The following is a 26469-nucleotide window of genomic DNA, read 5'->3' on the forward strand; positions in this document are numbered from 1 at the left end:
CAACTTCACCTCTGTGGGAAAGCAAGTAAGTTGATTGCACTTCTCTTCTCTCTCCTGGATGGAATTGACCGATTTCATTTTCTATATATCTCAGTAGGCTGTTTTTGAGACTCTTGGAATGATGGCGATGGTTTTAATAGAGGTGAGAAAGGAGGCGAGAGAGAAATGAAAGCCGCCTTTTAGTAAAAAGGATGGAATGTAATTTCTTCTGCCTTTTAAAGGTTTATAAATTAAAATAGAAGGCTTGAAGCTGGCGGACTTTCTCTTTTCCATCAACTGATATTCTGTATATTTTGAAGGCTTCTCTTTGTTAACCTAAGCAGGACAATGAAGAGAATTCAGCTGAATGGACCTTATGCAATGTATGAAGACAATTGAACAGTGGTTTTCTTTCGCTGATATTGTCATTTTTTTTAAAAAAGGAGTCGAATCTCTTGCAAGTGTATATACATTTTTAGGTGGGAATGAGTTATGAAGCTATCTGGTAAATAACTTTTTTTTAAAAAAAAGGTCCAAATGAGAACTTAGGTCAAAATAAATAAGACCAACACTCTTTGTTGTATCGAATTTTCAAACATAACTAGTTTGGTGCAATTTTTAGAGTGACTAACTGTCACCCAAATTGTTATATCTTAGTGGCTGATATATTTATTGTGAAGATTAAAGTTCTATTCATCAGCCAAATAAAACATTACCCCAACTGGGTGCATTTATAAAGGAGAAAAACATATTAGGAGGGGTATAAATATGCTTTCTAGATCATATTAAGTTATATTTCCACAGCACGGTATTCATTTGTCTACGGGGGAATTTTGGCAAACTTTTATCCTTTAACTCCTTAATTGTTAGCCTGCTGCGGGGTAGTATAAAAAGAATTGAGGTTTTTTTAAACCACATTCATGAATATTATTTCATTTTTATTCTGGTGAGGTTCATAATAAAAATTGGATTTCCTTGTCCATTTAGTTCTGATGTTTAAGTCCACTTAAATTCTAAGGGTGTTTTACTGGATGCTATTTCCAGTTAATAGCATATGACTTTTCTGTTCCGCTGTACTATATTGCTTTCGCATTGTATAAATTACTTTTTGTTTAATACAGGTAGTCCTCGACCACAATCGAGCCCCAAATTTCTGCTGTTAAGTGAAACATTTGTTGAGTGAGTTTTGCCCCATTTTACGACCTTTCTTGCCGCTGTTCTTGAGTGAATCATTGCAGTTGATAAATTAGTAACACGGTTGTTAAGTGAATCTGTCTTCCCCATTGATTTTGCATGTCAAAGGGGGTTCACGTGACCTCGGGAAATAGCAAAAAAAAAATTAGGCAAAGATACACAGGTGGCTAGAAAAGATAACAGGGAATCGTGTAGATTTTAAACCTGAACAGTTTTTATTAGGTACAATATCAGAAAAAATGGATAAGAAAAGTATGTACTTAATATTATATGTCTTAACAGCAGTGAGGATTATCTGCGCACAATATTGGGAAAATGAAAAAGAGGAAGAGATAATGGAGAAGATACTGGATTGTGCAGAAATGGATTGATTGACATTGAAAATTAAGCAGAAACAAGACACAGAATCCGGTTCCACCACAAAACCGCGGTAGACAAAAGCGCGGTCGACGAAAGCGCGTATGTGACGTCATCACAGCGCGACAAAAAAGATCGAAAAATGTAAAAATAAAGCGAAAACCTTACCCTAACCCCCCCAAACCTAACCCTAAACCTAACCCCAAACCTAACCCTAAACTTAACCCTTAACCTAACCCTTAACCTAACGAAAAACCTAACGCTAACCCTTAACCTAAAGCTAAACGTAACGCTAACGCTCTAAACCTAACCCTAACCCTTAACCTAACCCTAAACCTAACCCTAACCCTTACCTTTATGTGAATCGGCTTGCTGTAATTTGATTTTTATTTCAATTTTTCGATCTTTTTCGTCGCGCTGTGATGACGTCACATACGCGCTTTCATCGACCGCGCTTTTGTGGAACGCGGTTTTGACGGGTCACGCAGAATCCTATCAAACATGGAATCTGTTTTACCAGGGGTTAGAAAAAAGGAAGTGGAGATTAAGAATATAATCAGAATTGTTAAGCAAATTAAATACCCAGACAACACGATGTTTATTAAGCACTAAGAAATGTAATTAAAAAAATCAATAAAATTTAGGGGTGGCGGGGAAGCCCGACACCCCTTGATATACAAAGGTTTAATTTTGCCTGAAATTCTTTTCTTGACGACTTAGGCGACCGTGAGGAAGAAGATGGCCTCGTGTCTGTACGAATGCCTCTGTGAGGCGGAACTTCAAAAATATTTCCCGCGTTTTACCGCCCTCGGCTTCCAGAAGATCGATGAGCTTGCCAAGGTCTCCATGAAGGATTACAGCAAACTGGGAGTTCATAACATGAAGGACCGCAAGCGTCTCTTCCAGCTCATTCGAATCATCAAGATGCTCCAGGCCGAAGAGGAAGCGGTCAGGAAGAAACAGGAAGATTTCCAGAAAAGCGCCCGACGCCTGCGGCCCCAGCTCACTCGCTCCGGCCCACGGAGACAACTCCATTTTGATTCCGAGGGAAAAGGTGATCGCAAAGAGTTTGAATCTGGGTCGTCGTGCGTCTTAGCTCACAGCTCTTCGAACGAGGGTAAAGAGGAGGCCGCTGCGGCGTTCGACCAGGATTCGATCCACAAAAGACCCAGGAAGGACTCCTTAAAAGCATTGGCAAGCTGGCCAGAGGACCAGCTGGTAGCTCCATCTCCAAGTTCATCGCATGATGTTTTAGGAGACACGGACATTTCCTTTGTACAGAGAGTAGCTCATATCTCGGGCTACAATTACGGAGTGCCTCATTCTTACACCAGGTAATAATTTTTTTGTTTGCATGGCACTGAGCCACGGTGGCGCAGTGGTTAGAGTGCGGTACTGCAAGCTGCTGTCTGCCTGCAATTTGGCAGTTCAAATCTCACCAGGCTCAAGGTTGACTCAACCTTCCCTCCTTCCAAGGTGGTAAAATGAGGCTGACTGTAAACCGCTTAGAGAGGGTTGTAAACAAAATGAAGCAGTATATAAGTTTAGGTGCTATTGCTATTCCTTCCTTCCTTCCTTCCCATCCATCCATCCATCCATCCATCCATCCATTCTTTCTTCCTTGAGCTATTTGAGGCAGTATTTGAGGTTACTTGCAGTACTTCTGCTGCCTGCTGGCTGCCTGCAATTTGACAGTTCAAATCTCACCAGGCTCAAGGTTGAATACAACCTTCCATCCTTCCAGGATCATTAAAATGAGGACCCAGATGGTTGGGGACAAGAGGCTGACTCTAAACCCCTTAGAGAGGTCTGGAGAGCAGTATATAGGTCTACGTTCTATTGCTATTTCTGTTCGTGGAGAAGGGGCTAATGTTCTGTCCTATAGAGAACCTAGAGTAACAGAGTTGGAAGGGACCTTGGAGGTCCTCTAGTCCAGCCCCCTGCTCAAGCAGGAGATCCTATACCATTTCAGTCCCAAAAGTCCTTTTTTTCAAGAGGCAACTGGACTTTCTGAGGATTTTTTAAAGGAAGTTTTTATTAAGTAAACATTAAAAATGTTGAAGATAGAGTGACATTTGTGGCATAGTCGTTTCCATAGAGTTTTTTTTATCTTACAACAATAACAATTTATATCCATTACCTAGGTATGTGTAATCAGTCAAATTACCTACCCATTCATTATATAGTTACTATCAGTACATATACATATCCAATTCCTACCTATCGTACAATATTAGCACCATATTTTCCAATTCTTATCTATGTTTTCCTGTCCTGACTTTTTTCTTTCTGAGGTGTTTTTTTTTTTTAAAGATATTTCACTTCTCAACCAAGAAGCTTCTTCAACTCTAATGGGATGATGGGGAATGGAAGGATTTATACTTCTTGATTTAGACTTATACCTATTTATACTTACTCAAAGTCCTTGAAAGGGGAAGGCCTTAAAATAAATAAATATATATATATGAGCTGATAGACAGAGAAAGGAAGCAGTATGCTTCCTCCCATATTTGGGCATACCAGGGGTTGTGACACAATACATACATATACATATATACATACATACATACATACATACACACACACACACACACACACACACACATACATACATACATACATACATACCAATGGTGGGATTCAGCCGGTTCGCACTTATTCGGGAGAACCGGTCGTTAACTTTCTAAGCAGTTCAGAGAACCAGTTGTTGGAAGAAATCTCATTTTGTTTTTTCCCCCACGTTCCAGGGCTAATCCTGTAAGGAAGGCAGGAAGGAAGGAACATTCTGGTGGTGTTTCTACCCTGCTTCTAGAAACTGCCTCTCCTGTTAACCCTTATGACATTGTAACAGCTAAGACGAAGCGCCCATCGACGCGAGTGACGTTGAGTTGGCCATGACGATGCAGCCTAGAACTGTGTTGGCTTTTTTGGCAGCTGCTGCACACGGCTGGCTTCTGTTTAAATGCTTGTCCACTGAGAAAGTCCGATTCCTTTCACAATCACTGTTGAGATATCGATTTGACGAGAGATTAAATTTACCACCATCAAATAAAATTTTGACACTGGAGATTCTACACACTATTTAAAAAATAAAATAAAATTGTACGCCTATCCTTTTGCTTGTTTCCCTCCGCGTGACGTGCTAACAGCCCATTTGAAATCCTGCCTTTTGTAGAGCGACTGCAGGTGAGAAAGAGACCCCGTGGATCGAAACGGACAAGATCCGTGTGTGTGTGCGCAAAAGGCCCCTCGGTTTGCGGGAAGAGAGGCGTGGAGAAGTGAACATCCTCACGGTGGAAGACAAGGAAACGCTCCTGCTCCATGAGAAGAAAGAGGCCGTTGACCTCACACAGTACATCTTGCAGGTGTGTATGTGTGTGTGTGAGAGAGAGAGGGAGGGAGGGAGTGAAAGAGGGGGGAGAGAAAGAGGGATAGAGAGGGAGGGGGAAAGAGAAAGGGATGGGGAGAGAGAAAGGGATGGGGAGAGAGAAAGGGATGGGGAGAGAGGGGGAGAAAGAGAGGAGGGGAAGAGAGGAAGGGAGAGGGGAAAACAAGGGGGAGAAGGGGAGGGGGCATGGAGAGAGGGAGGGGAAGAGAGGAAAGGAGGGGAAGGGAAAAGAAGGGAAGGTGAGAGAGGGGGGAGAGGGAGAGAGAAAAAAATCTTTACAATTCTAAGCATTGAACTTTTGTTCAATTCAATGAACTACACCTGTGATGGCTAACCTTTTTCTAAAGGTATGCCAAAATTGCGCGTGTGTGCGCTTTGCCGTGCCCACCTACATGCGCATGCGTGAATGGCCACCCCCACGCCTGGGCATGTGGACTCCCTCGTGTGTGGAGGAGGGAGTTTTCACCCTCCCCAGGCTCCATAGGCTATACTGCAGCCTGGGGAGGGTGAAAACGGCCTCTCCTGGAACTTTGGAAGCCCCAAAACCAGCTGGCCAGCGTGCACATGTGCGCCGGAGCTGAGAGCTGCCATGCCGGCATTTATGGCTCTGTGTGCCACCTGTGCCACGCATGCCATAGGCTCGCCATCACAAACCTACACAGCTGCTTTTTAAAGACCATCTAATGTTTCCCATCTTCCTATGGCTGCGCTGGCTGTTCTCTTCCCGAGGCATCTCAACTGGGTGGAGCTTAGAAATGAAACGAGAGAGGTTATCCCCCCCCCCCCATCTATTTGCAGCTGCTGATGGTGGTGCTTCTTGGCGGGTTTAATGTGGTTTTGCCCTCTCAGAACAATGCAACTCCTCATAACTTTGAATGAGGCCGTGTCCTTGGTTACGTCGGCTGCCTAGTTAGAGGAATTTTTCCCCCTTGCGCTAAATGTCCTTTCTGTTGTTTGCAGCACGTGTTTTATTTCGACGAAGTCTTTGGGGAGTCATGCTCCAATCAAGACGTGTACATGAAGACGGCCCATCCTCTTATTCAACATGTATTTAGTGGGTAGGGCATCCTTGTTGAATATTTCTTCATTTTTATTGTTCAGCTACGTATCTCGGACTTCAGCCTTCAGAATCAGAATCGAGCTGGAAGGGACCTTAGAGGTCTTGTAGTCCAACCCCCTGCTCAAGCAGGAGATGCTACACCATTTCAGACAAATAGCCGTCCAGTCTTTCTCCAGTGTTGGAGCACCCACGATTTCTGGTGGCAAGCAGTCCCACTGGTTAATTGTCCTCCCTGTTAGGAAGTTTCTCCTTAATCCTGGGTTGCTTCTCTCCTTGATTAGTTTCCATCTGTTGTTTCTTGTCCTGCCTTCTGGTGCTTTGGGAAATGAGTGGACTCCCTCTTCTTTGTGGCATTTCTGAATTTGAATTTATGCCTTCCAATCCTCCAGTTCAGAAGTCTTCCGTTTTCGAGTGATTTCTGAGAACTGAAGTTAACTCTCGCAAGAGGATCAGTTTGGGGGAAGACTGAGCTAGCACTTTAAAAGGAAATGATGTAGATGCAGCTTTCAAGACTTGAGAGACCGCCTCCTGCCAATTACCTCCTTGCGACCTATTAGATCGCACAGATTAGGCCTCCTCCGAGTTCCATCCGCCAGTCAGTGTCGACTGGCAACCACATGGAGGAGAGCCTTTTCAGTAGTAGCTCCGACCCTTTGGAACGATCTCCCCGTGGAGATTCGTACCCTCACCACCGTCCAGACCTTCCGCACAGCCCTCAAGACCTGGCTATCCCGTCAGGCCTGGGGATAAAGATCATAATCCGTCCCCACCCAAATGATGAATGTTGTGTACTATTTTTACTTATGTATTGTTTTATGTCTTACTGTCTTGTACTCCCCTCCCTATATATTGTAAGCCGCCCTGAGTCCCCTCAGGGAAAAGGGCGGCCTATAAATAATAAAACCATAAACCACAAGACACCATGGCCCACCTTCAGTATGAAAATTGTCTACTCTTTGCGGCCGCACACAAATGATGTAACAACCTTGTGTCCTATTTGGGGTACTATAACTCTTTAAAGGAGCTGCAATTTTTGCTGGGAAGGACACAGCTGCAGGCAGGCGATTCCGCTGGGCCCAGTTGTAAAACTTACCTGCAGCTGTTACATGACCCAACTAGGTGACATCATCAGTGCTAGAAGGGAGTAGGGTTTGTGTAGAGGAGGAGGACTGTGGGGTCCTTGGTGCTTTCTGAGCTTTGCCGTTTTCTTGCAGACATTTCATGACCCAACTAGGGAACATCATCAGGGCTAGAAAGGAGGGAGGTTTAAGGAGAGGAGGAGAAGGGACCACATTGCTTGCCCAGACTCCACTCTCCAAGGGATTATGGGGTCGTTAAAAGAAAGAAAATAGTGTTATTCGAATAAATATAGAGCATACATAGCATGGAACATACTGTTGTGGTGCCCCAGCAGCCAGTGGAGCTGATAGCAGAGTCGGACAGTGAGGAGGTTGGGGAGGATGAGGGGGCAGTCCTGGAGTCTGGGGAAGGCTCTGAGGAGGGTTCTGTGTTGGAGGCAGAGAGGGGGCCAGGGCCGTCTGACAGTTATCAGCTGCCTTCGGAGTCAGTCATCAGTGAGGCAGAGGAACAGCTGGAGCCTGTTCTCAGTGTTCCAATTACCTCCAATAGACCGATCAGATCCCACAGATTAGGCCTCCTCTGAATTCCATCCGCCGGCCAATGCCGACTGGTGACTACCCGGAGGAGAGCCTTCTCTGTGGCTGCTCTGACCCTCTGGAACGAGCTCCCCGTGAAGATTCGAACCCTCACCACCCTCCAGGCCTTCCGCAAAGCCCTCAAAACCTGGCTGTTCTGACAGGCCTGGGGCTAAAGAGCTTTTGCCCCCCCCCTCAAATGGTATGGTTGTTGTGTGTTTTTAAATTGTGTACTGTTATGTTCGTCTTTTTATCCCCTGTCTGTATCCCCTTCCCTGACTTGAATTGTGAGCCGCCCTGAGTCCCCTTTGGGGAAAAGGGCGGCATATAAATGTAATAAATCCAATCCAATCCAGTGTGCGCATGCGCAGAGTTGCCAGATGAAGGGAACAGCTAAGGAATAGGGGTCAACTCGGGAGTAAGAGCACAGGTGGACGGTGAATGGCCCCTCCCATAGGGAATAAAAGAGGAGCGAAAGGGGAGTGGAGTTTGCAGGAGACCATTAGCTCAATTTATTAGGGTGAAGATCTGTTCCTGACTTCTTGCCCAGTAATTGCTGCTACAGGCGTGGCGTTTGGAAGGTGGCAGCTCTCCAAGCCTGATCGAGGTCTGTAGTTGTGAAAGACTCTTGAAAGCCGCGAATTTGCTGGAGAGGAATTCCCTTTAGCCTAAATAAAAGGGGTTTTATCGGGACGAGGAGTCGGCTTCGTGCTCTTGGGAGGCCTAGGTCAGAAGACACCCTGCAGTTGTTAACAGAAACTTCATTGTTGTTATTATTTTTAATCTTCCCTTGGTTTTAGGGGCAATGCCACCTGCTTTGCGTACGGACAGACAGGGGCAGGGAAGACTTACACCATGTTTGGAACTCTTAAAACCCCCGGCCTCTACGCCTTGGCTGCTAAAGAGATCTTCAAGCAATTGGAAACGCCTCCGGCAAGGAAAGATCTCCATGTCTGGATCAGCTTTTATGAGATCTACTGCGGGCAACTTTATGATCTGCTCAATGGAAGGAAAAGGTATTTTATCTCTGAGAAGCCCCGGGGGGGGGGGGGTTGGGGAGGTGAGCAGGGAGGGAAATGACTTAAATCAGATTGAACTTCGGTGGAATTACAGCTTCACGGAAGGCCTCACAAAGCTGGAGAGACTAGCTGGCTTTTTAAAAAGTGATTAATGTGTGCAGAATTGTGCAATTTGCCAGATGTATTTATTAAATACATCTGGCAAATTGCACAATTCTGCACACATTAATTAATTAGTCCTTGACTTATGACAGTTCGTTTAATGACCATTCGAAGTTACAACAACGCTGGGAAAAAAGGGGGCATGGCCATTTTTCACACTTAGGACCGATGGCAGCATCCTCAAGGTCACGAGGTCAAAAGTGAGATGCTTGGCAACTGACTCGTATTTATGATGGTCGCATTGTCCCGGGGTCATGTGATCCCCTTTTCTGACAAGGAAAGTCAATGGAGGCCGGATTCACTTAACGACCGTGTGACTAACTTGACAACTGCAGAGATTCACTTAATAATTGTGCCAAGAAAATTCGTAAAACGGGGCAGAACTGAGTTAACTAATGTCTCCCTTATCACAAAATTTTTGACTTCAATTGTGGTCGTACCTCGAGGACTATGTATAATTACTCAAGTGGAGGAAATCCTGGCTGGGTTTGAGCCATCGAAGGTCTCCTGGCCACGCCTAGGGGGCACCGTAACAACCACAATGGCGCCTCCCCCAATGCACGCTTTGGCCAATCAGAGAAGCCTCCGCGGCGGGCAGAACCCAAGCTCGCTCTCCCGCGCATATCCAGTTGCAGGGCTGTTAACCCTGAGGGCAGAAGCAAGTCGAGTCCGGAGCGGAGGATTCGTTGACGGGCGGGACGTGGTCGTCTCGCGCACCTGAACAGCCTCTTCCCCAGCCGGCTTGTCAACTGGCATGTACTTATGACGGTCGCAGCATCCTGGGGGATCATGTGATCCCCTTTTGCGACCTTCAGGCAAGCAACGTAAAACGGGGAAGCCGGATTCACTTAACAACCGTGTGACTAACTTAATAACTGCAGTGATTCACTTAGCAATTGTGGCAAGAAAGGTCATAAAATTGCATACCTTTCACTCAACAAACGTCTCACTTAGCAACATAAATTTGGGGCTCAATTGTGGTTGTAAGGCGAGGAGTATCTGAGATCCAAATCTTTCAGAAACAGATGGATCTTTTTTGGATTGAAGTTCATTCATCCAGTGTCCCACAATTGCTGTATTTTTCGGAGTATAAGACGCACCTTTTTCCCACAAAAAGAGGGTGGAAATCGGGGTGCGTCTTGTATAGTGAAATACAGCATTTTTGGCCTCCCGAAACCCCGCCCCCTTCACAAAAAGAGCCTTTAGGACAGTGTTTCTCAACCTTGGCAACTTGAAGATGTCCGGACTTCAACTCCCAGAATTCCCCAGCTGGGGAATTCTGGGAGTTGAAGTCCGGACATCTTCAAGTTGCCAAGGTTGAGAAACACTGCTTTAGGAAGCTTCCAGGGTACTGCTGGGGAGGGCAGAAATGAGCGAAAAACAGGCCGTTTTTGGGAGATCTGTAGAGTGCAAAACCTTTTTTTTTTTTTTAATTCGCCTCTTCAAAACCTTGGTGCGTCTTATACTCCAAAAAATACAGTAGCAATTATTTATTCCTCTTGCTATCATTTAGAAGTCAGGAGAAATGCAACTTTTCTCCTGTTTTTTGCTTCATCACCAACCCAATCAGCACAGGTAGGCTTCGACATGGGCCCAAAATTTCCATTGTTAAGCAAGAGAAGTTAAATGAGTCCCCCCCCCCACAATTTTATGAACTTTTTCGCCATAGTTGTTAAGTGAATCACTGTAATTATTAAATGAACCACACATGGTCGTTAAGCAAATCCAGCTTCCTCCACTGACTTTGCTTGTCGGAAGCCAGCTGGGAAGGATACAAATGATCATGTGACACACACACACACACACACACACACACACACACGGGCCAGTGCAACAGTCATAAGTACATGCCAGTTGCCAAGCCTCTGAATTTTGATCACGTGGCTACGGAGAAGCTGCAAAAGTCACAAGTGTATAAAACGGTCAGGAGCCACTTTTTTTTAGTACAATTGATACTTCAGTGGTCACTAAACAAATGGTTGTAAGTCAAGGACAGCTGTATGTTTTTATGGTAGCATTGCTGCTGACCGGTTATTCCTTAGTGGGACATCAGAATAATTTACAAATAGCTGAAATATTTTAATCTGCCTAGACTACATTTTATGGGAAATCATTGTAACCAAAGATGTTTTTTCACTTTCTGGTTTGTCTTTGAAGACATTTCGTTTCTCCAAACGGTCACTCACGCCCTCATCACCTCAAGGCTGGATTACTGCAACGCGCTCTACATGGGGCTACCCTTGAAAAGTGTTCGGAGACTGCAACTAGTCCAGAATGCAGCCGCGCGAGTGATAATGGGTGTACCTAGGTACACCCACATTACACCGATCCTCCGCGAGCTTTACTGGCTACCTATTGGTCTCCGGACGCAATTCAAGGTGTTGGTTATTACCTTTAAAGCCCTACATGGCTTGGGGCCAGCATACCTGCGAGACCGCCTACTGCCACATTCCTCCCAACAGCCGGTGAGATCCCACAGGGTGGGCCTCCTTCAGATGCCGTCAGCCAGACAATGCCGGCTGGCGGCTCCCCGGAGGAGAGCCTTCTCGGTGGCGGCTCCGACTCTCTGGAACCAGCTACCCCCAGAAATCCGGACCTTGCCCACTCTCATGGCCTTCAGAAAAGCTGTGAAAACCTGGCTGTTCCGGCAGGCCTGGGGCTATTGACCTCATTGTTGAGATCCAGCCCCGATCGCAACGAATGTATGCGTGTTGATTTTAACCTGTTTTTATCTTCATTTTTTTAATTATTTCTTTTCTTTCGTTGTAAGCCGCCCGGAGTCCTCCGGGATTGGGCAGCCTATAAATCGATTTAATAAATAAATAAAATCCAAGAAGCTTCACCCGTTCGGAAAGAAGGGAAATTCTTGATTCAGAGCTGAAGAAGCTTCTCGGATGAGAAGCAAAACGTCTTCAAAGAAAAAAAAAACCCAGAAAGTCCAGTTGCCTCCTGAAAAAGCACTTTTGGGGATGGCTGAGACTCTCCATAGATACTGTAACCCAGTGTTTTTCAACCACTGTGCCGCGGCACACTAGTGTGCCGTGACATAGTGTAAGGTGTGCCGTGGGAGAATTACTTTATATATAGTCAATATAGGCACAGAGTTAATTTTTTTTTAACATTTTCTAATAGTGGTGTGCCTCGTGATTTTTTTCATGAAAAAAGTGTGCCTTTGCACAAAAAAGGTTGAAAAACACTGCTGTAACCAATACTGTTTCAAAGTTTATTTTTAGAGCCATTTGTTGCACCTCTTTCCATGTTTCTCTACTAACCACTTGAGGATTTCTCTGCAGGCTTTTTGCAAGGGAAGATAGTAAGCATGTGGTACAAATAGTTGGGCTGCGCGAGGTCCATGTGAACACCGTCAACTTGCTCCTGGAGGTAATTTTCCACCCTGTAGAATTCCATTTATCCTTCTGTGTTGGTGGTGTGAGAAGAAAGATTCCTCCTGTATCTGTATTGCTTGATTCTACACCTAGGCTCCTGGAGGCCTGTGCCTTTATTAGGAGGTTGATAAGTTAGCATATTATAGCCCCTGCTAAAACCTGCAGATAAAATGGTAATCCTTATTGTGAAAGCCTTATAAAATGCAGTATAGTCAGTTTTGTAATATTTTAAAAATAGACTGTCTGGGACATCAAGTGAATGAGGAAGAGGAAGTGCAGGGGGCAGGAAATCTCAGATGGGCACATTAAAGTACGGTAAAAGGAGGGCTTGGCAAAAAATGTGAGTTAGACAGCATCACCACCAGGTGGATTCGTAACTGGCTGACCAACCGCACTCAACATGTAGTCCTCAATGGAACTGCATCTACACGGAGGGAAGCATGCAGTGGAGTGCCCCAAGTCTCTGTTTTAGGCCCAGGACTCTTCAACATCATCAATTTGGATGAGGAAATAAATGGGGAACTCATCATATTTGCAGATGGCACCAAGCTGGCAGGAATAGCCGACACTCCAGAAGATAGGCTAAAGGTACAGAAGGATCTGGACAGATTTGAACATTGGGCACTATCTAATAAAATGAAATTAAATGGAGAAAACAGTTAGGCAAGAAAAAAGAAATGCACAAGTACAGTATAGGTGGTACCTTGCTCAATAGCAGTAACTGTGAGAGGGATCTTGGAGTCTTTAGTGGACATCCATTTAAATAGGAGCCAGCCGTGTGCAGCAGCTGCCAAAAAAGCCAACACAGTTCTAGGCTACATAAACACAGGGAGAGAATCAAGATCACGTGAAGGGTTAATACCACTTTATAAGGCCTTGGAAAGGCCACACTTGGAATACAGCATTCAGTTTTGGTCAGCATAATGTAGAAAAGATGTGGAGACTCTAGAAAGAGTGCAGAAAAGATGATGATGAGGGGACTGGAGACTAAAACATATGAAGAACGGTTACAGGAACTGGGGATGTCTAGTTTAATGAAAAGAAGGACTAGGGGAGACATGATAGTAGCCTTCCAATATCTCAGGGGCTGCCCCAAAGAAGAGGGAGTCAAGCTATTCTCCAAAGCACCTGAGGGCAGGACAAGAAGCAATGGGTGGAAACTAATCAAGGAGAGAAACAACTTAGAACTGAGGAGAAATTTCCTGACAGTTAGAACAATTAATCAGTAGAACAGAAGTTGCCTTCAGAAGTTGTGAATGCCCCAACACTGGGAGTCTTTAAGAAGATGTTGGATAGCCATTTGTCTGGAACGGTATAGGGTTTCCTGCCTAGGCAGGGGGTTGGACTAGAAGACCTCCAAGGTCCCTTCTAACTCTGCTATTGTATTGTATTGTAAAAAGAGGAAGTCACTCTGGTAATATTCCAGGGGAAAGAGAGGAGATGTGAAAAAGGTATAAAAATGAAGGTTTGTGATCATGTCGAGGCCATTGATGGTAGCTGCCCCTCACTGGACTTAGCTGCTATCTCTGACCTGTGTTGCAACACAAATCCAAGTAAGTAGAGTCTTACTGAAGTACTAATGCAATGAAAAAATAAACTTTTGATTCAAAGCAGAATTGTGGATGCATGCTTGCATTTCTATTTTTAGTGTTTCTCATTTTATAACAGTGGTAATGGGAAACTTTTGTCTCCAGCCTCTTGCTGTTCTCAAACCTCCTACCTTCTCAGATGGATTTTGAGAAAGAAGTCACCAGGGAGGACCAGAAGGGAGAATTTTGGAAGCTCCAGTAGAACTGCTCTGGAGGCACAATGGGGTGGTGGGAGGGAGAATGGACTGAGAGTTGAAGAGGAAGGTGTGGGTTGGAAGACCCCATGTCTCAGGACTTCCTCATACTGGACAATGACATTATCCCATAATGGTGGTCAGTGGGATCTCCTTGGTAGCCTCTGAATTTGTTTTCTTGCAATCATTTCACTACCAAACTAGATACCGTATATCCCCGAAAACCAGACCCAGGTGGAAAATAAACCCTAGCATGATTTTTCTGGATGCTCCGTAATATAAGCCCTACCCTCCAAAATAAGCCCCAGTTAAGATCATCAGCCAGGCGGCTGCATTTAGTACCGTATTTTCCCGAAAATAGCCCGAATGTGTCTTTTGGAACAAACATTAATGTTAAGCCCTGGTCTTATTTCCGGGGAAACACAAACAGTGGTATAAGAGATGGGAATTTGCTCTCTACCTATATACAAGTGGCTGCCCTATCAGTGCTGGTGGGAGGCTTCTTGGTCGTTCCTTGTTCCTTGATTAGGCTGTTTTTTAATTGCTTGATTGTTGGTCTAGTATTAAGATGAGAGAGAGAGAGAGAGAAAGAGAGAAAGAAAGAAAGAAAGAAAGAAAGAAAGAAAGAAAGAAAGAAAGAAAGAAAGAAAGAAAGAAACCAACTAATAGAAAAGAACATTTGCAGTTCAGGACTGAAATGAAGGGTCTTAAATGTTTTCTACAGACGTTTTACTACCAAACTAGATAACATCATCAATGCTAGAAAAGAAAAGGGTCTGACCTCTGTTTGGTTTGCCCAAACTAACAGGCAAGCCCCTTCTGTATAAATCGAGAGCAAACCCCATTCCTTTCTTGCACTTTTACCTAATTGGGTCACACCTGTGACGCAACAGCCAAGCTCAAGAAGGTCCCGGCCACTTCATTGCTGTGCAATTCCCCCTCCCTCCTACTTACCTGCTTTCGGCACCCCCAGGTGATTCTGAAAGGAGGGAAGGAGCGCAGCACAGGAGCGACTGGAGTCAACTCGGATTCTTCCCGGTCCCACGCCATTATCCAGATCCAGATGAAGGACCCTGCAAACAGGGTCTTTGGGAGGTGAGCACAGAAGAAGGGGAAATGACAGGCTTTCCTTGAACCCGCTACTGCCTTAAAAGGGGTAAGGTGGCTGGGCATCCTTACCAGTTCCTTCAGCACCGGTAGGTAGCTTGAACACTTGAACATCAGCTCAGCTTAGCTTTGTTCGTTTACTGGGCAGGAGTTTTCTCAGTGAATTCAAGGAGATCACACAGTTTGTTTCTACATCATTTATTTTTTATTTATTTAGAAATGTTATATATAATGAGCCATGGTGGCACAGTGGTTAGAGTGCAGTACTGCATGCTACTTCTGCTGCCTGCCTGCCTCCTTCCTTCCTTCCTTCCTTCCTTCCTTCCTTCCTTCCTTCCTTCCTTCCTTCCTTCCTTCCTTCCTTCCCTCCCTCCCTCCCTCCCTCCCTCCCTCCCTCCCTCCCTCCCTCCCTCCCTCCTTGATCTACAATGGTGCAGTGGTTAGAGAGCAGTACTGCAGACTACTTTCGCTGCCTGCCTTCCTTCCTTCCTTCCTTCCTTCCTTCCTTCCTTCCTTCCTTCCTTCCTTCCTTCCTTCCTTCCTTCCTTCCCTCCCTCCCTCCCTCCCTCCCTCCCTCCCTCCCTCCCTCCCTCCCTCCCTCCCTCCCTCCCTCCTTGATCTACAATGGTGCAGTGGTTAGAGAGCAGTACTGCAGACTACTTTCGCTGCCTGCCTTCCTTCCTTCCTTCCTTCCTTCCTTCCTTCCTTCCTTCCTTCCTTCCTTCCCTCCCTCCCTCCCTTCCCTCCCTCCCTCCCTCCCTCCCTCCCTCCCCCCCTCCTTGATCCACAATGGTGCAGTGGTTAAAGAGCAGTACTGCAGGCTACTTCCGCTGACTGCCAGCTGCCTGCAATTTTGCAGTTCGAATCTCACCAGAGGTTCATGGTCGACTCAGCCTTCCTTCCTTCCGAGATGGTAAAATGGGGACCCAGATTGTTGAGGGCAAGAGGCTGACTCTGTAAACTGCTTAGAGAGGGCTGTAGAGCACTGTGAAGCGGTATATAAGTCTAAGGGCTATTGCTATATTGCCGCCTATGGCAACTCAAGGCGGCTTACACGAATATAAAAACATCATATATAAAAAATAAGACTAATAGAAGAAAATAGTCAATTAATAAATTAAGAAAACAATATAATAGCCCCTCCTCCACTGCACCCCAGTGACAATACTTCCAACAAGCCGTTTAATGGGCTCCATCCCGCTCTGGGTTCCTCAGGCCCGCTAGCAGAACCAGGTCTTCAGCGCCTTCCAGAAGTGGGGGCCAGTCTAATCTCTGGGGGAAAGAGGGAGCTAGCACTGAGAAGGCCCTTCTGGGTTCCACCAGGTTTATCTCCCTCGGGGATGGGACATACCTTGCCTCCCTGCTCTAATGGGTTGGGTAGATGTGACTGGCAAGAGACGATCCCACCTGGTAGATAATCATGATAGATCACCTGAAGATGCCCCAAACATTTGGGCAGCAGGCCATTTTCCCATTTAATTTCTCATTTTTCTTTTATGACCTGGAAGCCTTCACATGGCCCTTTACTGTTTTGATTGGTAATTGATGTTCCTTGAAATATTGATTCAAAAAGTACATTGTTTTCCGAGTCGATTTGAGATGTACCGTATTTTTTTGGAGTATAAGACGCACTGGAATATAAGATGCACCAAGATTTTGAAGAGGCAAATTTAAAAAGTTTTTGCACTCTGCAGACCTCCCCAAAATGGCCCATTTTTTGCGAAAATGGGCCCATTTTCTGTCAAAAAAGGGCATGAATAGCTTTTACGAGGCTTAGAGTGCTCCTGGGGTAGCAAAAACGAGCAAAAAATGGCCTGTTTTTCGCTTATTTTTATGCTCCCCAACCCCCAGGAGCACTCTACAAGCCTCCTAAAGGCTATGCACGGCCTTTTTTGCAAGGGGGCGGTGTTTCGGGAGGCCAAAAATGCTGTATTCAGTGTATAAGATTTTCACCCTCTTTTTTTGAGGGAAAAGGGTGCGTCTTATACTCTGAAAAATACGGTACTTCTGTATCCAGCAAATCACTTGTTTCCTAGTAAATTCTCCCCGACTGCAGGAACTAAAACTCCCATTGGGCAGATTGACATCCAATCACACCCCTTATCTTCCAGGATCTCATTTATTGACCTGGCTGGCAGCGAGAGAGCAGCTGATGCCAAAGACTCCGACCGGCAGACAAAAATGGAAGGAGCAGAAATCAACCAGAGTCTCCTAGCAGTAAGTCAACGCAGGTCCTTCCCTGCTGGGTTCTTCCAAAGGCTGCTCTCAGATGGAGAGTCAACAGCCGCCAGGTCTGGAGGTGGCTGATGAGGAAGAGGAGGAACAGCTCCACCCATTGCCTGGCGCGGATGCGCAGAAGGCAGAAGGAGAGGAGAGCAGTGGAAATTTATGGGCTGGTCCTCGGGACGGAAGAGCCACCGCTGCTCCCTCCCTGAGTCAAGCATTTGTTTGGGCAGGTTTGGGAGGGGGGGATTTTGCCATGCTCTCCTTCTCCCCCCCCCAGCTCTGTGAGATCCTCAATGCCCTCAGGTAAAAGTCACCCCCATCTTCCAGCCGTCCCACGCCTAGTGGCCATCTGGATGGGACCGGTTCCACCTCATGTTCCAACTCCTCCAGCCACTCTGCTCATCTTGAACCCGGTGCAGCCGAGGAGGGGTTGTTCTTGGGGGTCCAGACTCTTCCCGGTCGCTCCCGTGAATTGACATTGAGTGCTCAGCTCCCACAGTGGACTAGAGCCTCCGGGTTGGCTGATAAAGCAGATCTCAGCTAATGTCAGGGCTGCCTCCGTTCAAAACCTCAGAAAGAAAGCCCCCCAACTCCATTTGTTTAGAGGAGGGGTACTTTCACGAAGTTTCAATCGACAGCAATGGAAGTGAGGCCAGATCTGAACCAACGCACGCGAATGTTACACATTGAAAGTCACCCCAAATCCCTCCATGGTCCAGCACTGAGCATCCAATCAATGCCCAGTAAGCTGTTATGAGAAAGCTCCTGGACAGGTCTTTCTCGCATCTGGCGTCTCAGGACAGTTGGCCTTGAACAACTGTATAAATAACTCCACTCAGCAGTGCCATAATTCATGAGTGCAATAACTGCCTTGCAGTTCTCACGGGACTACCACACACCAGCTCGCTTCCCCATCCCAAATGTTTCCAACCCCAGCTGCGTGCTGATGGGCAGAGCCTTGCGTGATGCGTTTTTTCTCTCTCTTCTGCCTCTCTAGCTGAAAGAATGCATCCGTGCGCTCGATCAGGAGCACGCTCACACCCCCTTCAGACAAAGCAAACTGACCCAGGTAGGTTGGCTTTCCCCCCCAAATTCTACGAACTTCTCTCCCCCCTCTTTCTCTCTTTTCCAAAAAATATAAAACATAGAATAACCAAGAAGTACAACAGTTCATTTACCGATGGTTCAAAGTTACAACGGCACTGAAAAAAGTGACTTAGGATAGTTGTAGCCGAGTCGGCCCTTGTTCCTTAGCTGTTCCCTTCTCCCGGCAAGTCTGCGCATGCGCACACTGGGAATCTGTTCTTCTGCCACACTGATCTCCGATTCTGAAGGCAGCTGGTAACTGGCACATGGCCCTGGTCCCCTCTCTGCCTCCGACATAGAGGCCTCATCAGAGCCTCCCCCAGACTCCAGGACTGGCCCATCTTCCTCCCCAACCTCCTCACTGGCTGAATCTACTGCCATCTCTGTCGGTTGCCCACAACACTGACAAGCAAAGTCCATGAGGAAACCAGATTCATTGAACAACAGTGTTACTAACTTAACAACTGCCGTGGTTTACTTAACAGCTGTGGCGAGAGCGGTCGTAAACCGGAGCAAATCCCACTTAGCAACAGAAATGTTGGGCTCAGTTGTGGCCGTACGTCAAGGACTGCCTGTAGTTAATGCACCAAAGTGTTTAAACTAAGCCTGTGTGTCTTCTCTCCCTGCTCAAGGTCCTGAAGGACTCCTTTGTGGGCAACTCTAAGACGTGCATGATTGCCAATGTGTCACCCAGCCACGTGGCCACAGAGCACACCTTAAACACCTTGCGCTATGCAGACAGGTAAGGGGCAGAACTGGGTTACAACCACAGATGAGTCTCAATCAGTCCTGGAGCCCCAGGCCTCTGGATCCTCTGGAAGTGGGCCTTGCTCCTCCCCTGAAGCCTCTGAAGGTCACCCTCAGTTTTCTGAGATGCTAGAGACCCTGCTCAGAGCTCTCACGTGTGACTTCCACAGGGTCTGGAGAGGAAGAGGAAGGGAGGAAAGGAAGCAAGGAAGGGAGGGAGAGGAAGGGAGGGAGGACGGGGGAGGAGGAGGAAGGGAAGAAGGAAAGAGTGGAGAGGAATAAAAGGGAGGCAGGGAGGAAAGGATGGATGATAGGAAAGAAAGAGGAAGGGAAAGAGTGGAGAGGAGGAAGGGAGAAAAGAAAAGGAGGGAGGAGAGGAGATGAAGGGAAGAAGGAGAGAGTGGAGAGGAATAAAAGAGAGGGCGGGAGGAAAGGATGGAGGATAGGAGAGAGAGAAAAGAGTGGAGAGGAGGGAAGGGAGAAAAGAAAGGAGGGGGAGGGAGCAAGGAAGGAAGGAGCCCCCTTTATCCGTAATATAGCAGAATCAAAGGAGGCTTTTTCTGAACTATAGCAATAGCAATAGCAGTTAGACTTATATACCGCTTCATAGGGCTTTCAGCCCTCTCTAAGCGGTTTACAGAGTCAGCATATCGCCCCCACAGTCTGGGTCCTCATTTCACCCACCTCGGAAGGATGGAAGGCTGAGTCAACCCTGAGCCGGTGAGATTAGAACCGCTGAACTGCAGATAGCAGTCAGCTGAAGTGGCCTGCAGTGCTGCACCCTAACCACTGCACCACCTCGGCTCTAACCTTTTGGCTCCATGCCCAAAACATTCACCATCCCTGGTCCAAACGATCCAGTGGTCAAGCTGGACTGCAAATGGGTTGCTCTCTGTCAGGCTTCTAAGGCCCAGCGGGATTCCTCCCTTAGGAGGCCACGGGCTCCCATCTCCAGCTTCTTTCATGGGTGGCCCCAGCGGGAAGGAAGCCGAGATCCCAGGATGTTTGTGGAGTCTGGTTCCTAACGTATCTGAAACGCTCAGAAAACCCAGAGCTACGCAAATCTCTCACCGGTTTCTCTTTCCTGGCCTAAAACCGTACCTACTTGTTGGCATCCTGCTGACAGCGGTTCATCCCGGTTGAAGGGCTGGGATTGCACTCGATGGGCGCTGCCTTTTATTCTTGGTAAGCATCTGGCCTTGGGCCAATGCAGCTGTTCTGACCCAGCTCCCCAAACACCACAAACCCTCTGAACTCAAAGATTCCTTTATTAGGAGCCCTGGCAAAACGTTTCTCTCTCCCCGCAGGCTAACAAGTCTGTCCGGCAGGGAGATGAATAGTTGTCTGCCACATCTATTCATCTCCGCCCCCTGCCTTTTATCCCCAGAGCTCAGGTGGGGCTTCGCTAGCAACAGTGGCTCTTCCGTCCCAAGGACCGGCCCATAGATTTCCACTGCTCTCCTCTCCTCTGCCACATCTATTCATCTCCGCCCCCTGCCTTTTATCCCCAGAGCTCAGGTGGGGCTTCGCTAGCAACAGTGGCTCTTCCGTCCCAAGGACCGGCCCATAGATTTCCACTGCTCTCCTCTCCTCTGCCACATCTATTCATCTCCGCCCCCTGCCTTTTATCCCCAGAGCTCAGGTGGGGCTTCGCTAGCAACAGTGGCTCTTCCGTCCCAAGGACCGGCCCATAGATTTCCACTGCTCTCCTCTCCTCTGCCACATCTATTCATCTCCGCCCCCTGCCTTTTATCCCCAGAGCTCAGGTGGGGCTTCGCTAGCAACAGTGGCTCTTCCGTCCCAAGGACCGGCCCATAGATTTCCACTGCTCTCCTCTCCTCTGCCACATCTATTCATCTCCGCCCCCTGCCTTTTATCCCCAGAGCTCAGGTGGGGCTTCGCTAGCAACAGTGGCTCTTCCGTCCCAAGGACCGGCCCATAGATTTCCACTGCTCTCCTCTCCTTCTGCCTTCTGCGCATCCGCACGTCAGGCACTGGACCCAGATGTTCCTCCTCATCTGCCACGTCCAGACCTGACTCTCCATCTGAGGGCTGACCAACAGCGCAGGCTCTCCCTCTGTCTCTCTCTCTGTCTCTCTGCCAACCCCATTCCCTCTTCCCCCTCGGAGCTCTCAGGTTGCCTTGATGTTGACTGACTCCCCCTCCTCTGATTGGGTTGCTGGAAGGGCCGGCGGCCGACAAGCATCTTTGAAAAGTTGCCTAGAAATCATTCGGGATGCCCTGATCCCCCCCTTTGAGGGAAATGGGCGCTTCAGGAGCTTGTTATACAAATAAATAATATCCTTCTTGGCTTTTTCGTTCTCAGGGTAAAAGAGCTGAAGAGAGGGATGAAATCTTGCACCCCTCTGGCCAGCAGACCCCGGTCAACGGGACATACGTCTCCCAAGCGTATCCAGAATCCTCCTTACATCCAAGGGGGAGGGAAGAGCTCTCCCAAAAAAGTCAAGCTGGGACTGCATCACCCTCTGATGCCCACCCCTTTGTCCAGGGCGAAGGCCTCTTGGCTCTTTCAACCAGCTGCCCTTCCTTTCTCCTCCACGCCAAAAGGACAGGGGCGCAAGGAACCATTGGGAGCTCCATGGGCCGGTTGCCCCGGCGCAGAAAGAGGGATGCCGAAGGCAGAGTCGTCATCCAAGAAGCCGGTGGAGGAACCTGCGGCAAGCTCGGAGAAAAGCCACCCCCGGAAGGACTCGGGGGCCAGGAGAGAAGGTGGCCAGGAGGACAGGCAGTGGGTCAAGTGTCCGAAGGTCGAACCGGTGCGAAAGCAACTGGTCTCCAGGGCTGATTTTTCCCATCCCGGCTCAGACGGCCTGTCGGATTCCGAAGAAGACCCCAGGAGACTCTTTGCGGATCAGTGCGTGGCCGCCTGGGCGGGGGCTTCGTCCCGCCAGAAAGACCGAGAGCAGCACCTGCGGCTTTACCACCAGCAGTTCCAGCAGCCCCCTCTCCTCCAGCAGAAACTGGACTACCAGCCCTTGGAAAGGTTTTTAGCTCGGTACAAATCCCAGGAGGTCCACGTGAGGCCAGAGGCCCCCTGCCCTGACTCCACCTCCCCTCAAGGCCGGGATGAGACCATGCAGCTGGAGGAACTCGACGACAGCGACTTCAGCGAGGACTCGTTCTCTCCCGGGCCCGGTCGGAAGAAGCCGGAGAGGGAAGCCGGAACGCAAAGCCACCAGAATTCCTTTTTCCTCCATCTGAGAGATTTCGGGGCTCGAGAACCACGGGACGGAGAAGGCGAGCAGGAGATGTTTTGCAAATGGTACGCATTTGAGAAGGAAGGGAGAGCTTTGCCGAGTGAGGAGGGGTCCAGCAGCTACGAGGAAGGCAGTAGAAGTTTATGCGATTGGAGCTCGGGAGAAGCGGTGGGTTTTTCCCCCCACAGGGGCGTCCCGGAGAAACCTTATTGCTCGAAGGAAGACGAGAAGATAAATCCTCAAGCGTTTCCCATTGCGCAGAAGCCGCCCAGATCCTCGGATCCATCTCACGGCGGCCCCGATGGACACTTCTCCCCGCCAAGGAAGAGAGCACCAAGTCCGGGTCTCACTGCCCTCTTGCTGGAGCCTCCACGTCCAGAAAAAACGGGCCTCCCCAAAGCTACAGACTTCCGTGGCGCTTTACACTTCCCCATGGACCTGGCTGATGACTCGGCGGCTCCTTTGTCCGTATCCTTCCTTAACTCGGGATCAGCAGACAGTCAAGGAAAGAAGAGGAACAATGGAGAAGGCGACGTCCTTGGACCCAGCAGGCCCTGGGAGGAAGACGCCAGGCGCGTCCACGAAGGCAGGCCAGCCTCTGCTTCCAGCATCTACGAAATAAATCACTGGGGGAGAAAAACGGAGCTGGATCTTTCTCCGGGGGCCGAATTCCAGTGGCGCCCTCAGTCTTGCGGCTGTCGAGGGGATGCGGACATCTCGGAAGCCACATCGGCGTTTGGCGAATGTCTTTGTGGCTACGCTAGCGAAGATCCTCCGGCTGAATTCCTTACTCGGCAGGCGGAGGAAAGGGCCTCGCTTCGCGGAGACCTGCAAACAAGCGAATACTCAACCATCTATGACTCCAATCCTGAAGTGGAGAAGATTGCCGTTTCATGGAGCTACTCAGATCATCTGGGTCTGAGCGGGAAAGAGACCCCCGTGCTCTTGGCCCCGTCCAGCCCCCCGGTTGATAAGGGAGGAGAAACATCCGCTCCAAATGCTTTATCCGGTTCTGATAAGGCAGGAAACAAACAGCTCTCGGAACGAAGCCCCCCATCCCAGTCGGATTTCTCCCACGCGACAGAGAAGCTGCGGCATTCAGAGGAAGCCTGCAGGGAGGAAGAAACTCAGAATATGCCCAATTGTGAAGAGACAGAGCAGGATTCGGGGGCTGAACCAAAGGGGCCGGTGGCTGAGACTGCAAAGAACTCGTGGAAGGCTTGTGGGCCGGTGGATTTGACTGAAGGTGCCCTGAAGGAGAAGGACGTGCTGGGAAGGTGAGGAGAGAGAGGGAGGGTGAGAGGAAGGGATGGATGGATGATAGTTATGATAGTCACACAGACAGACAGATAGATACATACATAGGATAGGATAGGAAGGTAGGAAGGTAGGTAGGTAGGTAGGTAGGTAGGTAGGTAGGTAGGTAGGTAGGTAGATAGATAGATAGATAGATAGATAGATAGATAGATAGATAGATAGATAGATAGATAGATGTAGGTAGGTAGGTAGGTAGGTAGGTAGGTAGGTAGGTAGGTAGGTAGGTAGGTAGGTAGATAGATAGATAGATAGATAGATAGATAGATAGATAGATAGATAGATAGGAGATAGGTAAGTAGGTAGGAGGTAGGTAGGTAGGTAGGTAGGTAGGTAGGTAGATAGATAGATAGATAGATAGATAGATAGATAGATAGATAGATAGATAGATAGATAAAGACCCTACAACGGTCACCCAAACCACACTGTTTGCCAAAGGTCCGAATTTTGATATCGTACGATTGCGGGGACTCTGTGAGGATCCTAAGTACAAGGAATCACTTAAGTACATAAGTCACTTTTTTTCACCGCTATCGTAACTTCGGAAGGCTAAATGAACGGTTGTTAAGTCGTAAGGCATTTTGCTCTTTTTCCTGGTCTCCAGCAGGCAGCTGGCTCTTCAGACCCATCAGGAGCAGCTGGACGAAATGGCCGCCCTGTCTTCTCGGGAGGAAAGCTTGATGGGCAGGATGATGTCAGACTCGGTGAGTCTTTGGAACGGGCTTCCGTGCCTCTCGGAGCTGAGCTTTGCTCAGTGGGGTTCTGACCTAGGCCTCCCGAGAGCATGAAGCCAACTCCTCGTCCCGTTAAAACCTCTTTTATTTAGGTTAAAGGGAATTCCCCTCCAGCAAAAGTCCCGGCCAACAGTCTTTCCAGAGATTTCACAACAACAGACTTTGATCAGGCTTGGAGAGTTGCCAGGCCGATATCTTCCAAACGCCATGCTGTTTATTAAGGTTCCACCACAAATCCGCGAAGCCCTTATCCGCGGAGACATAAGCGCGAAGACTAATTCGCGCTGTTCGAAGCACTAAGGAAAAACGTGACCCTACCGCGATGACATAATCGCGGAGGGCAAATCCGCGCATTCCCAAGCACTCAGTACCCTAAACCTAACCCTAAACCTAACCCTAAAACAAACCCCTAAACCTAATCCTAACCCTTACCTTAATTGAAATCGGCTTTCTGCTGCGGCACCGTTTTAAAGCGCCCTTCTGTTGCCGCGCTGTTGTCGCGGTGGTCATGACGCGCGGTGATGATGTCGCGGCTTTAGCGACGCGCTTATGTCTCCGCAGATGAGGGCTTCGCGGTTTTGTCGTGCCACGGTTTATTAAATATAATTACCACCCATTTTGTTTCAAAACATCTCCCGGCGGCTCCCAGCATGAAAACACAAAAGTCCTAAAAGATAGATATTTCTGAAACAATAAAAATGGAAATTTCAATCACAAAATATCATCACGCAGGTAGTCCTTGACTTATGACCACAATTAAGCCAAAATGTCTGTTGTTAAGCGAGACATTTGTTAGAGGAGTCTTGCTCTATTTCAACCTCACTGTCAGGTTTCCGAAAGATGCCCTAATTAATTCATGAGCCTCGAGCCAAGTTTCAAAATTAACCCAGTCATCTATTAGTAACCCCATTTTGGCAATGCCTCATTGCAGTCAGATCTAACCTCATTTGAATGATGGCTGAACTTTATCCGTTCCTTCCCTGCCTTCAGTCTGTGTCATTAATCACATTCTCCAACGAGGTGCACGCCTCACAAGCCTGCTGTAGTAATCAGAGATCTGACTGTAGCCGAAAGTATGCGTGGAATGCGTCCCCCCCCCCCCCCATGGCAACTTAGAACAACAATGCTTTATGAGTTGACATTCACTGTATTTCTCGCTGTTCCTTTTTCTGGTAGGAATTTGAGGATTGTCTGATGAAACTGGACGAAATCCTGAGCCTGAAAGCCGAATGCATCCGCCGGGCGAGAAACCGGTTGCAGCTCTGCTTTGCCGCTCCCTCGAGTGGCACCACGCTGCTACCGGTTTCCTCCACCTAGTAAGGAAGCGCGAGAGCCAGACCAGCTACGGACAGCATCTCAAAAGTACCAAAGAGATCCGATTGTCCTGCTTAGCGCATTTTCGGAAGAAACCTACAAGTCGGTTAAGAAGGAAACTTGACTGATGCCCAAGACGGTTCCTCTCCCTCCCAGGCTCTACAAAGTCCCTTCAGGCTGGATCTCCCAGGATCTGCTGAAAGACGGGAGGGGAGGAGAAATCACCTGATCCCAAAGCCACCCAGCTTTTCTCACCTGGCTGTTGTCGTGTGGGTCTTAGGAGCGTCTGAGCTGTGAGCAACCGCCAGTGTTGGACAAAGGCAGCTGCCTGGTCTCTCTCTCCACTTCCCCGCGTAACAAAAATCTACATTAATACTTCAGCTGCCCCGTTAGCTGCCGTCAGTCCACTGAGACCACCCACCACGAAAATAAAAACCCAATCTTTTGAAATTTGAGAGACAAAAGGTGGAGAAGGGATGGCTTGAAAGCCTGTAGGTGGAATAAACGCAACCTTTCTACCTGAAATCTTCACTTTGGCTCCGCTACATATTAGCGCTGGTACGAATTTCCCCTGGACAAACCTCCGAATTTCCTACTGACAAGTTCTACGGTTGTTACAACAGCAACTACACAAGGTGGTTAGGAGTCTGGCAGGGAGCTGTGCAGTTACTAGAAGGTTCTACTGACATGTAAGAGTCAAGTTTCCAGGCCCTGCTCTGCAGTTTCAAAGACCCGCAATA

At 47.9% G+C, this 26469-nt stretch overlaps 1 protein-coding gene across 1 annotated transcript; it reads left to right on the forward strand.

The window, feature by feature from the left end:
- Positions 1 to 1099: 1099 nt before the first annotated feature.
- KIF24 (kinesin family member 24) lies at positions 1100 to 25813 on the forward strand. Its single transcript, XM_087715241.1, has 13 exons — positions 1100 to 1158; positions 2251 to 2864; positions 4706 to 4895; positions 5879 to 5976; positions 8434 to 8649; positions 12108 to 12195; positions 14957 to 15078; positions 17202 to 17307; positions 18314 to 18385; positions 19035 to 19144; positions 21476 to 23644; positions 24286 to 24385; positions 25592 to 25813. Exons 2-13 carry the CDS (start codon positions 2269 to 2271, stop codon positions 25730 to 25732), a joined length of 4008 nt encoding a protein of 1335 aa, XP_087571367.1. The 5' UTR covers positions 1100 to 1158; positions 2251 to 2268; the 3' UTR covers positions 25733 to 25813.
- The last annotated feature ends 656 nt before the right edge of the window (positions 25814 to 26469 follow it).

The sequence above is a fragment of the Thamnophis sirtalis genome, unplaced genomic scaffold (genome assembly GCF_051295495.1).
Source record: "Thamnophis sirtalis isolate CommonGarterSnake01/CBP01778 unplaced genomic scaffold, rThaSir2_p1.2 scaffold_5, whole genome shotgun sequence".
NCBI lineage: Eukaryota > Metazoa > Chordata > Lepidosauria > Squamata > Natricidae > Thamnophis > Thamnophis sirtalis.

Bases quoted from the DNA above. Each gene is read 5' to 3' on its own strand.
- KIF24 (XM_087715241.1), top strand. From the start codon at position 2,269: ATGGCCTCGTGTCTGTACGAATGCCTCTGTGAGGCGGAACTTCAAAAA. The intron at 2,865-4,705 runs GTAATAATTTTT...TGCCTTTTGTAG, and splicing joins GTGCCTCATTCTTACACCAG to AGCGACTGCAGGTGAGAAAG. The intron at 5,977-8,433 runs GTAGGGCATCCT...CCTTGGTTTTAG, and splicing joins ATTCAACATGTATTTAGTGG to GGGCAATGCCACCTGCTTTG.